General features: G+C 47.5%; 5 protein-coding genes across 5 annotated transcripts; 3 read left to right on the forward strand and 2 right to left on the reverse strand.

The window, feature by feature from the left end:
* Positions 1-781: 781 nt before the first annotated feature.
* ACHE_10745A (phosphatidylglycerophosphatase) lies at positions 782-1,516 on the reverse strand (the record flags this gene model as incomplete). Its single annotated transcript, XM_043282686.1, has 1 exon — positions 782-1,516. The coding sequence occupies one exon, from the start codon at positions 1,514-1,516 to the stop codon at positions 782-784; it is 735 nt and encodes a 244-aa protein (XP_043131865.1).
* A 286-nt stretch (positions 1,517-1,802) lies between these two features.
* SMD3 (putative small nuclear ribonucleoprotein SmD3) lies at positions 1,803-2,413 on the forward strand (the record flags this gene model as incomplete). Its single annotated transcript, XM_043282697.1, has 4 exons — positions 1,803-1,859; positions 1,932-1,992; positions 2,101-2,230; positions 2,311-2,413. 4 exons carry the CDS (start codon positions 1,803-1,805, stop codon positions 2,411-2,413), a joined length of 351 nt encoding a protein of 116 aa, XP_043131866.1.
* Positions 2,414-2,905: 492 nt separating this feature from the next.
* ACHE_10747S (adaptin-binding domain-containing protein) lies at positions 2,906-4,302 on the forward strand (the record flags this gene model as incomplete). The annotated part of the gene is made up of 3 exons (XM_043282708.1): positions 2,906-3,803; positions 3,856-4,170; positions 4,223-4,302. The coding sequence occupies 3 exons, from the start codon at positions 2,906-2,908 to the stop codon at positions 4,300-4,302; spliced, it is 1,293 nt and encodes a 430-aa protein (XP_043131867.1).
* A 59-nt stretch (positions 4,303-4,361) lies between these two features.
* Positions 4,362-5,136, reverse strand: ACHE_10748A (protein tyrosine phosphatase-like domain-containing protein; the record flags this gene model as incomplete). Its single annotated transcript, XM_043282719.1, has 3 exons — positions 4,362-4,429; positions 4,483-4,622; positions 4,685-5,136. 3 exons carry the CDS (start codon positions 5,134-5,136, stop codon positions 4,362-4,364), a joined length of 660 nt encoding a protein of 219 aa, XP_043131868.1.
* A 7,775-nt stretch (positions 5,137-12,911) lies between these two features.
* ACHE_10749S (Hpt domain-containing protein) lies at positions 12,912-13,492 on the forward strand (the record flags this gene model as incomplete). Its single annotated transcript, XM_043282730.1, has 3 exons — positions 12,912-12,950; positions 13,012-13,181; positions 13,234-13,492. 3 exons carry the CDS (start codon positions 12,912-12,914, stop codon positions 13,490-13,492), a joined length of 468 nt encoding a protein of 155 aa, XP_043131869.1.
* Positions 13,493-14,213: the final 721 nt, after the last annotated feature.

Here is a 14,213-nt window from a genome sequence, read left to right on the forward strand (position 1 = left end):
TTTTCGTGAATCCGCCAATTAGGGTTCCCCTCCACTTGTGCAGGATATGGCGTTGATTCGATTTATACCTGATTTTCAAAACGATACCCCCTCAAAGCTTACTGGTTCCTGTATTGGATATCGTGCTGTTCAACACAAGGTCGGTGAGATTTGTGTGCCTCTCTTGCAACTTGGCCAATTGGCCAATTGATGGCGATGATTAGGCGGATGTGATTTCCCGTTCTATTTTGACATATTTTGATTGATGTTTTGTTTTCACTAATACCCTTCTGCTTGCGGCTGGTCCTGACCCTTTTTTTGTTTCTTTTTTCTTTTTCTGGTTTTCTTCTCTTCTTCGTCCGATTGCGGTTGGACTCCTTTTTCTCGTGTCTCTTTCATCTCTTCTCCCCCTGGCCATTTGTTGTATATGCTGGACAGGGTCCCTTTTTATCCAACACTATTTTAACGTGGTTATGCCAGAAAGTCGGACTTGAAGATGGCGATTTCCCTTCGGATTCCCCCCTTTTTGTTGCTGCTTTTTATATACTCTGTGTCGGCGGGTTAGGTATTGTTTGCATATCACTTGTCGTGATGGTCATTTTGCTTTGTTTGTTCTAGGTCATGGTTCTAGTCCTGGATCCATGCTTTTTCATGACAGGGTTGTGACATCCTCTGTCCTGGGCATGCGGTCTTGGTGTGAAGCTAGTAGAGATAGTCACCGAATCATGATTTTCGGGATAACTTCAGTGTTCAGGGTATCTATCTATCAATTGTTACATGGTATGTATTTGTACATCGCGGTCTACGAACTGCCATTCCACCCCTTCGGCGGTGGCGCACACAACCCCCTCGACTCCCTCAAATACCTCTCCAGCAACAACTCCATCCTCTCCAACATATTCATCCCCGGCCTCCCTTTCCCAGCCTCAACCCCCTCATACACCCCATCCCGACACCAAACACTCCACGCCCCCATCATACTTGCCATAACCACATCCGTCCCCAACCGATCCCCCACAACCGCAATCTCATCCGCCCGCTCAACAATCCCCCGCTCCCGGAACCATTCCACAACAGCGTCACCGCAGAACGGCTTCTTCTCGATCCCCGCGGGAAGTCTAAAGACGGGGATTTGGAGGTGTGCGAGGCTGGATTCGAGGGAGTGTATTTCGGCGTCGTAGCGCGGATGGCTGCCTGCGCGGTTTGAGACTATTAATATCGATGACGGAGAGGTTTGTTGATTGAATGGGGATGTTGGGGATTTGCGCAGGAGTTCGAGTTTGGAGAGGATTTGGGGAGGGAAGGTTGTTGTTTTCGGGGGGCAGAGAGTGTTGTCTTTGTCGAGCACTAGGGCGCGGATTACTGGTGACTTTGTCGTGGGGTTTTCGGTTGTTGGTGGTGTTTGTTGGAGGTGTGGACCGATGTTCTCGGGGAGATGCGTGAAGGTTGGGATTGTGAGGTGAGGGAGGAATTGGGAGGGTGTTGTGAGGAGGGTGCGGACGGCTTGGGTGAAGCCGCGGAGGTTTGTGTTTGTCATCTCTTTTTCTGTTTTTTTTTTTTTTTTGGTAGCAGTATGTTCAATTGCGCATTATGTACATTGCAGAATGGTAAAGAGTAATGGTTGGTGTTTAGAGATGCGAATGTAGAAAAACCGCCAAGACCGCAGAGCCGCAAAACTCTCCGCCTTGGATCTTGAGCTAAGCTACGGGAGTCGTGCTTCTTCCACTCACGAGTCGACCATTCGCAATTCATTAATCGCGCGTGCTCGCGTGTCCAGAATCTTGTCTTTCTTGAGAAGGTTTCACTGAGGGATTGTCATCGATATGGGCAAGTTAACCAGTACGATCGGGATTCCGATCAAGCTTCTGAATGAAGCGCAGGTACGCACCTGTTTGCTATCCGGTTCTGCAGTTGTCTTGGGAAAGTAGCTAACGCTGAGATTACTTGATAAGGGTCACGTCGTCACCCTCGAGATTACATCCGGCGTCGTCTACCGAGGAAAGCTCTTGGAGGGTACGTCCACCACCCATCACCACCACCTGTCCGAACCATCCTATCCAAAAACTCGACCCTTTCGAATACAACCCTTCCGATCAAACTGAAACACTGACAATGAAATAGCCGAGGACAACATGAACGTCCAACTCAAAGACATCACCGTGACCGCCCGCGATGGTCGCGTCTCGCATCTCGACCAGGTTTACATCCGGGGGAGTCATGTGCGGTTCTTCATTGTGCCGGATATGTTGAGGTACGCTTCTCCCCCCCCCCTGTTAACAGATTGCACTGTACAAAACATGACGGTATGATTGATGCTAACGAATGATGCAGAAACGCACCTATGTTCCGCTCGAGAGGCCAGCGCGGCAGAGGTGTCGGATTGGCGCGTGGTAAGGCGACGGTGCAGAGGGCTAGGGGACAGCGGAGGGGTTGATTTTTGCCCTTGGGACTTGGTCTTTTCGTTTTTGTTGAGGTTTACATTTCCATATGATGGTCGGCGTTTTTCTTTATGTTTTGTTGGGGACTTGAAAATTTACGCTCAATGAGATAATCGGTCTGGTCCAGTTCATATCACGAATGCTATTACAAGCAGGCAGGACTAGGTATTTGTTCTTGGTCTTTAGAAGTTACGATTTTGGGGATTCCAATCTAGTTTAAGTTTGTCATTGTACAAATGTACCCATAAGGGGAGCAGTGGATTCTCAACTGCATGATAATGACGGCTGGGCTATAATTACTAGATGTCTTTTCTGATTGAGCCGGAGACAAAACGCGTGAGGGTGTAGTTCGTATATAGCTTTGGAGCTTGGTTCTGAGCTCTGCAAATCCGCCCAAAGTCAGCTCCGCCAATGCCATCTCCGCAATCCATGCAATCCATCTCTTCAAATAAACAACTAACCAACCAACACACTCAGAAACAACAAAAATGACACCATCAACCCCCTCCTCACCAGAATCAACAGCAACGACGCCACCAAAACCCACACCAGGACCATCGAACTTGCAATCCAAATCCAAATTAATCCCCTCCCCCCGCCGCCTCCTCATCCTCAGCCCGACCTCGCACTCCCTCACCACCATCCCTCCCCTCTTACACACCCTGACTGGCGTCGCCGTCAAGGATCCTCCATCCGTGACTGCTGCGACTGCTATCGCGTCCCAGGACGAGCCCGCGTCCGTGAAGACCACGTTCGCGGGGTATACGACACATACGCCGCTCACGATCGAGAACAAGTATTACAAAGCAGAGGTGCCGATATGGGTTGATGAGATTCCGACAAATTCTACTACGGATGCGAAGAGAGTGACAGGCTCAGAGGCGGAGACAACAGACACGGGTGTGAAAGGGACAGACACAGGCGCAGCGCAATGGAAAGCCGAGTTCTCGGGTGCTGAGGCGCGGGTCGTGCGTGATGCGATTGGGGGTGTTGTTATCTGCTTAAAGAACCCGCGCCCTGGACACGATGGCAGTGAAGACGTTGCAGAACGAGAGGACGTCAAGTCACTCAAGGACTTCCTAAGGTGTATCGGTGATGTCAAGCGGTTAGTCGAGAGTGAGAGAAGTGGTGATGGCGACGACGATGGTGAAGGTGGGGGGATTGGGTTTGGAGAGGTGCTGGGTTTGATTGTCCTCGTTGAGGATGGCGATAAGGATAAGAAGACCAAGAACGGTTCCGAGGATGAGGGTGTGCTTGGAGAGACGGAGAAACCATTCTCTATTTCATGGTGGGAGGACCAGCTTGATGATATCGGGTTGATGGATTTTGATATTGCGAGTTGGGATCCTAGTGCGCCGGATACGGATGTTAGGGATAAATATGGTGGTATGATTTCCTTAATCATTCCTTATCCATGTGCCGCATGCTAATTGAGTAGAATACCAAGGAATGCGCCGGATCCGCCAGATCATCGAAACGCACGATTGGGCCTCTGATGATCAGTCTACAGATGTAGACGCTGATCTGGGGTTCGATGATCATCTCGAAGAACAACTCCTGGGTCTTGATAAGAGTAGCAGCGGGTTCAATCTTGAGGTCAATGAACTTGAGCGGGAGATGTTTGGCCTGCGTATGGCCATTGAAAGGGGTGGTGATGATGGGGAGGATGAGTTCGGGGATTTTGGGGATGATGATGGCGACCTTAAGGTTGAATCGATGGAGGCATTGATGTTACGGATGCAGGCTATTAAAGGTGTGTATTCTCTACTTTGACCATTGTTTATGGGCAGATGCTAATGAAGCAGATATGAGCGCCGATTTACCGGAAAGCGAACGGAAGAAGTTTGCGGCTAAGGCAGTTCGAGATATCATGAAAGAGATGTAATTACAGATATAGATACCATAGACTAATATCTACATATATACGGCCATGTCAAGACAGACCTAGTTCTTCTGCTTCTTAAGGGCCTTGCGACGCTGAGCAATCATGTGTGTGTAGAGGATGTACGAGCCTGAGCCCAGTCAGTACATGCCACCGGAATGAACGAAAATAGGGACAACATACCAGGAACATAGATACCAAGAACAACAACCAAAAACCACCAGAAAGCCGGATGCAACTCAGCCGCCGGCTGAAGCGCCTTAACAACCATCGTGCACTCACTGCTAATACCGAGGGGATACAGGACGTAGAATGTGTTGTATCTACTTCATTAGAATCACCTCCTACGCCAAAGATTTTTAAGGAGAAAGAAAAAAAAACATACCTCAACCAAGTCCACCAACCCGGCACCCCAACCCCACTAACCTGCAACGCAAAGAACCCATACCGAATACACTCCGTAACCCCCCAAGCCCCCAAACACCCCAAAAACGCATAATCACCCAACTGCCCCTCCCCAAAACCACCCACAATCCCCTTACCAACAGCACCATGGTCACCGAACGGGTACATAATCCCCCAAACAAGCAACAACCGACTCGCGACTTGCATCAGGGTAGTCATGACAGGCGCGCGCACGAGGCCGAGAAGCGAGTGCAAAATTTCGAGGATAGCAAGAGACTGCGCGGAGATCAGGTAGGGGTTGTAGACTTTATTGAAGATGGCTGGGAGGGAGGTTTGTTGGGTGACGAGGAGGGCTGCGTAGATGGTGCTTGTGGCCCAGAGGATGAAGTTGAGGGCGTTGTAGGTGAAGAGGTAGAAGCGTGTTAGGGACATTTTGGCGGTTTGATTGTTAACGAGGGACGGTTAGAGATGAGAGGACGGAGGGAGGAATGAGCAAGAGTGCTCAATTGCTGGCGATGCTCGCTCGGTTCGGTGGTTGTTGTTTGTTGTCCTTCGGCAAATTTTGGGGATTCGGAGATCTGGAGATGATTATGTAATATACAGGGTGTTGGGATGGGGAGTTACATTTGAAGCCCAAAAACGGGCTATTATTATATGGTCACAAGATTGTTAAGGGATATATGATTGGTTGACTAAAAGTTGCCTATTGCTAATTGTATCCATCGCTGTTGATACTTTTGTATGTATTCTCAACAAGCCCTAACTCATACTTTCAACCCTGCGACCAATGCTGGAAACTGGCTGCGATAATCTTGTTTTTACGCGGCAATGGCCAATGAAGAGGTCTTTTGTCGGGTAAACCATACATAATAGAGATGATGTGTATCTTCTCGCCGTGACAAGATTGCGTCGTCTGCACGTTGTAGAGAGGAATCATTTCGGAAGCCCGTTAGTCTCCGATTTCCAGTTAGTGACAACGGGGCTTGAATCTTTCGACACATAGCCACTGCCCATCGAATATGACTCTATCGTCTGGATGAGTAGGCGAGTTTTGCGGCTTCCATCGAATCATGATTCAAGCAATTGTGGTCTTTCTTTAGGCCACAGTTTTAAATATAGCGCTATGCACCTGAAATATGTCGTTAATGGCGACTTTCATAGATAAGCAACCGGAAGGAGAATTTGATATCTTTAATCTCTAGCTGTCGTCCTTCATTTGTAGGCACGGTAGAAATACGTGGTAGCATGTGATCCCGACTTTCTTCCATTTGTCTACCTCCACGTTGTAGCTCGATGTAGCCTCCGAGCATACTGGACGCACTGGATAGCCCATGATAGTGTCTTTGCGCTGATATTATGCTTCTGCCACCATGTGGCACGTTGAAAGCTCGCACATACCTCGGCATATGCCGTGGTGTACTCCCCGGGCTCCCACTTGAAGTGGCATATATGAGCGAACACTCTTTGGGTCGAAGGTGGCTTGGGTTGCGTAACCCATTATCCCTTGGCATACATAATACCATCGGTGTGCACGCAAATGGCCGTCTAATGCTTGGACAATGTCAGTTGTATGACCAAGAAAGTGCAAACACTTTCTCATTTCCTCGATTGCTCGAACTCGCCGCTCATAGAGTTTGATGTTACCAGTTATGTTTTCTAAATTTGGGAGCACAATATAGGCCTCTGTATCTCTCAGTGACCGAATGGCTGCAAGAACGAGAGGCTTGTATTTATGAAGGCGGATGTCCCGAGCCTTTCTGCAGATTTTTTTTTTTTTCGATCTCCACTCCCTTCCAAATTTCCTAGCTTGCTCCTTAGAAAAAAGAGTTCCCAGATGTTGGGCTTGTGTAGACAGACGAATAAAAATTGCTGGCACACGGTCTGGGACGTTCATCGTTATGCCGTATTGTGCCCTGTCATTCTTCGGGTCCGTCAGGGGATGCCTTCGCCTGCTTGAGCTAGAACATCATGACTGATTAGCTTGCGACATCGAAAAGAGCCTAACGTGCCCAAAACATGTCGACAATTCCCAGCAGATCTTTCGTTATTTCACCCACCTTGCTGGACTCTTTTAGATATCTCGGGATAGCTTTATTAGGAGTTGGAGGCCGGTATCCTTCGAATATTCTTGTTATTTAAGACGCGCAAAACCGTTAGGCGTGCATGGGTGAGAGCCCGTTCTGCAGCATGCCTGGCTAACTCTAGAGTGTACACCGTATGCGACTCTGGGATGGGCTGTGCTTTTATGAATGCCGGTAAATCATCCTGTTAAAATCAGAATGGTTCCGTTGTCATCACTGTCGTGCGGTATCTGCCAGATTGTGAGGGAAAACCTGAGTTTCCATGCTTCTTTGAGTCAGTGCCTGCAGCCTCTGATTTAGTCCTGACCAGAACGCATCCCTCGATGACGACGTTGGTTGACTTATCACCATTTGGATAGACAACGAACATGTCTCTGGTGGCAACCTGCGATCCATAGACATAGCTCTCGTTCTTCTGCCCGGTTACCCTGTCCATACCATCCCCAGTTCAACCGTATTGCAAACTGTTGCAACTTCTGCTGCACAGGAAACCACATAGTCTTCCCTTAGCTTACAGTTGAATTGGAATAAGTAGTTCCTTTGCTGGGGACTGATACGCCATCATTTCCTGATATACATGAGGCTCACACGTCTCTTCGCAGGAAATCTCAGTACCGGAAGGGGTTTGATCATCCATCTTTTTAGTCAAACTGTCAGGGAAATGAGAGGTCCTCTTCTTGTGTCTGGGCGCCATCCTGTCGCCCTTTTTCTCAGATATTCACCTGATTTCTGTTATTCAGACAGAGCCGGCAGGACCATTAAGTGTCCCGTGAAGCCTCCTTCTCGTATTACGATGAAATTGAATTGATATGGGTCTGACACAATGCCAAACACCGTACATGGTTTGCCCAAAGCTTTTTGATCTGAATGGATAAAAACAAGTTGAGAGGAAACCCTTGTGCCATACCTAGATGCACCGAGGCCTGTCTGCGATCCCCAAGAACAAAATATAAGCTGTCGCCTTTGTTATAAAATAAATCAGGCTCTAAATTATCGTTCCTATGTCTTGATCAGACTTCAATCGAATCTTTGTTCACGAATACCTGGCCCATTTTGGCAAAAGGCAGGATTATTCACTGGCTAATTAACCGTTTAGATTGGACCATGCCGTGCCAGATTAGGTCCCGAAAGCATACCGCTTGACTGAGATGACCTCACCTGAATACCTGATATACCTCCCAGAGATAAAAAGCGCTCGTAATCATGAGCGACGGGATTATAAGCCTGTTCTCACATCAGAGAAATCCGGATACGATATCCCATCATGCCGCTGCAGGCGTAACAGTACTGCTGATATTGCAAGTTGCACATTTGTGCGAGTTTTATTATTCAATAAAGAGAGCGTTTATGCAATGCAATCTTGTTTTATCGTCAGCGCAATTCAAAAATGCTAGTGTCGTCATCTTTCATAGGTATTTTCGACCCTCTTAACTGCTTCCTCTTTCCGTTTCGGGAGCTGGTCAGAGAGGAGAGCGTACATGTTCTGTAGCGATACCTTTGAAGTGAAGTTATCAATAGGAAAATGCAATTGCGTCCGAAATGTAGACCATGGGTCGATATCGAGGTTCGTAGCAAATTGGTAATATTCGCTCACTTGAAGTCGGCGTTGGAATATTTCAACGTCGATCCTATTATCCACGAGGGGCCAAATTTCAGAGTCCAGTTAATAACTTCTCCGTGTCTGAAGATATTTCCTTTTCTTTGCCAACCATTCTCACTTTATCTATCGGCATTAAAACACTGGTATTATACCCTGCCCTTTGCTAAAACCCTGTGGTTTATGTTTATCTGGTAGGTGGAACAAAGTTCACTTTCTAGGCCTTGACAATATTATACTTGAAGGCACTCTGCTCGTCTTGCGGACGTCTCCTCATACCGCTCTTCATCCCGAGCCCCATCGTGCTAGTGGTAAGCATGTTCATGAAGGACTCGTTTAATTTGCGGCGTTGGTTCCCTAGGGGCTTTGCTTGTGGAACGACGCGATTCTGTGTTCCTGCGCCCCGATTCGGCTAAAAAACTGCCTGGGATTCGTCCGTTTGTTGCCAGCGGGCCATTAGAGTCTGCTAGTAATATCTCTCTCTCCACGCGAGTGCTCTCGCGGATGATGCGTATCGAGCGTACGGTCCGTATATTGGACAGAAAAGCGACGAGGGCTTGTGTGTATTGTGATGGCCAGGCTCAGTCATGAAGCTGACCACAGCAAAAGAAAGCCAACTTTTCGGCACAGTTGCCGAATTGAACTTGTTGCTCCGCTTAAATCATCGTTGGCGTGGGTGCTCACTTTGCAAGGCGTCGCAGTTGTTCCTTTTCTCTCACATCTAGAGAGTTATTCCGCGTGGATAATTTCTATGTCATAGTTTATCCATGCCGCGGAGATAACCACGTCTGTTTTGGCTTCAACCACAATGTGGTTGCTAAGGTCTAGTCAACCAAGGCAGCACTGGACGCTGGTAAAGAGGCGAGCCATTCCGAAAGATAATCAATGAATGATTGGGAAGGTCTTGACTCTTGCTTGCAATGTGCGACTACCAACGCTCGATCATGTCGCCCTTCTGGCCGGTGGTAGTAGTCTGATGCTGGTTGTAGGGGACATTGGGCGTATCACAAGGAAAGCTGCTCCTTGCAAGATTCTTCCATGTGTCCCTCTTCGATAAACAACAAAACTGGCTTCTGATAGATCAGGTAATGAGGTGAGTCTGACTATATGTGGATGAAAATATGGAAGCTCTGTGTGTCGCTGATGGATAAATCTGTAGAGTTGATGGTTGCTCAATTCACTGATCATCTTTCGTTCTTTTCACTTGTCCCACAGTGTACATGAACAAGTATTGCGGTGACAGCAAAGCCATTTACTCATTAAGTTCCAATTATTTAAGCAAGTCACGCCTCCATCATGATCCCAGCGACAACGAAGACAATTTCTCTTCAACTCTAGCATTTTTAGTGGGATTTTCGACTGAAATATGCCACAAAAAATGCATGTTCAACCAGAGCTTGAAAAGGAATTCATACATGACCTCCAAAAACAGTTCCCATCTCCAAAAGTTCGTGATTGCCTACTGTGAATGGGTGAGGGTGAGGATCAGAGAAGAGCATGAGAGAAAGAGCCACTCTTATGACACGAAGCGAAATGCTCCATACATTTGACACAATGAGTTACAACGATGAATGAAGCCGAGCACAATTAAACACAATGTACAGGAAGGTAGCGCCATGACTTCCCGTTGGCAGAGATCAGAACGGGGTCTTCTACCGGATCGTGATAAGCCCTAATACTCTTATTCCCGATCAAAAGCGCCCAAGCTGGATCAGCCATAGACTTGCCCCTGATAATATTCTAGGAATCAAAAAACGTACAGCCTCCGATACCCGATTGTGACCGCGTGGCTTTGGAGGACACTACGCTCGTTAATGAGAACGATTCTGAATCTGATGAGGACGAGTTTGTATTCCACCAGATTGACGAGTTGCAAACCTGGTGCCACGACAACGAAGATCTACGAACCCTAGGGGATGCAGGAAATGGGGACTGAATGAAAACCGAATTCGCTGAGGTCATGCGCCTGTTCCGGCGCAGCGAGGCCAATGGCATTTATATCATCTACAACATCTATTCTGATCATTCTTTCACGGGCGATACATCTCACCACTATACTGGGATCCCTGGGGACACCTTGGGGAGACGGAAATGAAGTTTTCGTGTGCGAAAATTGCAGATAAAATATCTGACCTTGATCTGTTTCGTCCATATGAGCTTACGACCACCAATCGAGATTATTTGTGTTATCGAGTCGGGGAGTGGGAATATGGTTCGTGGTACGGTTGCTACGTCCACCCAGGATAAATCCACCTGAGAGTCTGCAGCTTCGACGAACAATTCTTCCATCTATAGTTAGTTAACTTATTTCTCTTTGCTTATTCAGCTACCATTTGTAACTTACCCTTTTACTACTTTCTATAGTTGGCTCTCATCGATTTCCAATATACCGTTGCTTCCAAAACCATCAACGACTCCGAGAAAGCGCTTCTATCCCCTTATACAAAGCACCAGGCATCTTAGCAAACCCCTATTTTTATCCCCCCATCATATCCTTGAACGTCTCGAACGAGAGATCACTGCCGTAGGTGATCCATTGAGACGCAGCGTAAACGTCGTAATCAAGCTTCTGCCACTCGAATGTTCTTCCAAATCAGGGCGTAGTTCAACGCATAGAAGAACGCACATAATGGTAAGTCTGTACAAGTACGCATATATGACCTTTGAGAGAGAGGAATCTGCTTAGCAATGGCGATGAAAATTCCCCCATAAGGGATTTTGGCGATTCTTTTCCGCCCCCAAGTTGGGTATTACCTTGGGGCCAAAGCATCGATGCGTTGTGCAGACTGGAGCAACTGCGGGGCTTGTCTTGGTGGTTCGCTGGACGGATGTCACAGTTTCTGCTCGATGGTCAAGCTTCAGGATCGCCGTGGGTTTCCAGAAACAAGGAGATTCGGGCAGCCATGGTTTATTATTTGCAGAGTTCCGCACGTGGTATGTTGAGCCGCACCCCTCTACAGCGTTAGTCAGTCGGTGTCGCAACATATGTTCATGTAACCTTCTGCTTCACAGTGGTTGTACAGCCAGCAACCCAGCCAGGCTATGGTGACCCCAGCAGTCATACAACATCCGTCCGGCGTACAAAACGCACGCCCTGGACCGGTCACCTGATTGTACCTACCCGAATAGGCAGTAGACGGCCCTTTGGCGCGTTCTTTGGGTTCCCAACCCGCTATTGTTTTCCAGCGAACCAGCGTTGAGATAATCGCCCCGCTAAGGTCTTGGCGAGCCCCGCCAACGTCAGCGGCAGTGCGGGATAGTTACCTGATTGGCTGTGAAGGGGTTGCGGTGATGTCAAGGTGGAGAGAGTGCGGGATGCTGATAGGTGAAGGGCGTTGCGAGAGGGCTGAAGGGGATTCTTTCGCACATTTTTATAAGATCGAAGGAGCCATCTTTGAGTTGAAGGTATTTGACTTCTCTTATATAGGGGAGTAGAGTAGAATATAGAAACTCATTCTTGTTGAGTTGTGCTCACGTGGTGATGGAACAAAGTTGTTGACCGCTTTCATCATGATTTCATCATCCGATGCGGTCATCAGGATTTGAAGCGGTTGTCCAGGGACTCCATCATAAATAGTACGGGTATTTAAGGCTCGAGGGGGCTGGATGCTTATCATGTCAGATGTTCATCGAGATTCTTTTTATAGAGCATCTTCCCTCGAGATTGATGAATATTATTACTATTAGATCATCCAGAGTCAAGGCAAATACTCCGCCGAGAGGGATTTGACCGAGGTGCTCCACAAGAACCGAATTTGTCGGTAGAACGGTAGAATAAGAATAGCAGTACAGAGGTACGTACTCGAGTACTAGAAAGAAGATTCATCATTATTGTTCTATCAAGAGATTCAAGAAGTTATATGGAAAGAAGTATGTAGTGTAGGGTTGATGATGCAGAGAACTCCCGTCACGCCATATAGAAATCAATAACAAAGAAGACGGTTCTCATTATCAATATTGGGAGTAGTGAACCCACAAAGCATAACCAAATCTCTCCTCCACTTTCGTTTTTTCCCCTCGTTTTCTTCGCTTCTTTCTTTTTTCTCTTCTTCTTCTTTTCCCAAAAGAACCATCGAATTCACTCCTTCTTTTGCCTTTTTTGTTTTATTTTTTTCCTCTTTTCGTTGCATAGATATACCCACGATACCAGATTCCAGCCGCCGCGATTTAAGGTGGGATAATTCCATTTTGCATCTGCCCCTCCTCTCGGTCTCCTTTTTTCCACTCAACCCACTGATACTCTCTACCTTTACTTATTCAATCTCGACCACCAACTGTAACTTAGACTGACCATAAACAAAAAAACAGACTGTAAAATCGCTTGTTTTCCCCAGCTATTTCCCTAAACCACCGCGAGTGGACCTTGCCTGACTCGAGCGACATCCGACATCCTCATCCCAGCTTCAGTTCCTGTTGATCAGGTCAGCTTTGGTGATATCGCCTTATTCGCTACGCCTCCACCATCACCACCACAACACCAACAATACCTACCGCCAAATACCACCCACCTCTCAAACACACCACACACCATGGCTCCCACCACCACCACCAAGACGACAGAGGAGACGGTATGTACTCCGATACTTCGATCCCGACAATTCACGTTCGCGATGCTGATTACCTCCCCAGACCAAGACCGGTCCCCCTAAGCTCTCCGACATGGCCGACTCGATTGACGAATCCACCTTTGAACAAATCCTCGAAATGGACGATGACGACGACCGCGACTTCAGCCAGGGTATTGTATTTGGATTTTTCGAGCAGGCCGACAGCACATTCGAGAAGATGGAGAAGGCTCTGTATGTTTCTCTGCAGCATCAGCATCATGAAAAATCGCGCTAATGTCCGCAGCGAGGAGAAGAAACTTTCCGATCTGTCGTCCCTTGGTCACTTCCTCAAAGGATCGTCGGCAACGTTGGGCCTGAGCAAGGTCAAGGAAGCATGTGAGAAGATCCAGCACTACGGCGCCGGCAAGGATGACACCGGTACCGCCGACGAACCCGACCAGAGCACCTCGCTGAAGAACATCGAAAAGACCCTGGGTCAGGTCAAGGAGGATTACAAAGAAGTTGAGGAATTTCTCCGCAAGTTCTACGGTGAAGAGTCTTAGCGGCCCAGATGTACAGCGTACAAAGGAATATAAATCCTTTCTTCGCCTTTTCACCTCTTTTTTTTTCTTTTTTTTCTTCTCTTTTTTTCTTCAAAAAATGGAATGTCACTTATGCATGGAACGATGCGGTAGATGACAGATGACAATATTTGCTTTTTCTCAGCCTCGAACTTTTTACCCCCCTGGTCTCTGGTTATGAATAACGGCGGTTGTCATGTTTTTTTTTTTTTTTCATGTTTATTTTTCTATTTTCTTTGAGCGTGTTTGACATTTGGTTTTTGTTACAACAGGTCAGTTGGTAGAATTTAGCTCAGCTCAGCATTTGCTACGAATCCAAAATCAACCATTTATATTCACCAGTGACCAATAGTTTCCGTGTCTTTGTCGGTATCCAGACAGGTTGACAGGTCCACGACACCCGCGTGTGTACTACGATATCAAACAGCCACCTGCACAGTGCCACCTAGTCATACGTAGACAACTCGCTACCCCGAGCATGGAGTCCGGGTATAGTACACTATTATATACACCCTCCAAACAAAGCAATATTATCTCACACCGCACACCGAGGATTCCGTCCCCGGAAAAGAGACATCCAGTAAGATCACCTCCATCCCTCCGCCAACCAGTCTGTATCTATACCCTACGAACCAGGCCATCCATCCACATCACACCCACAATTGTGACACAGACGGTTTGCGTTGAACGGAACCGGAACATG

Source organism: Aspergillus chevalieri, chromosome 1, assembly GCF_016861735.1.
Source record: "Aspergillus chevalieri M1 DNA, chromosome 1, nearly complete sequence".
NCBI lineage: Eukaryota > Fungi > Ascomycota > Eurotiomycetes > Eurotiales > Aspergillaceae > Aspergillus > Aspergillus chevalieri.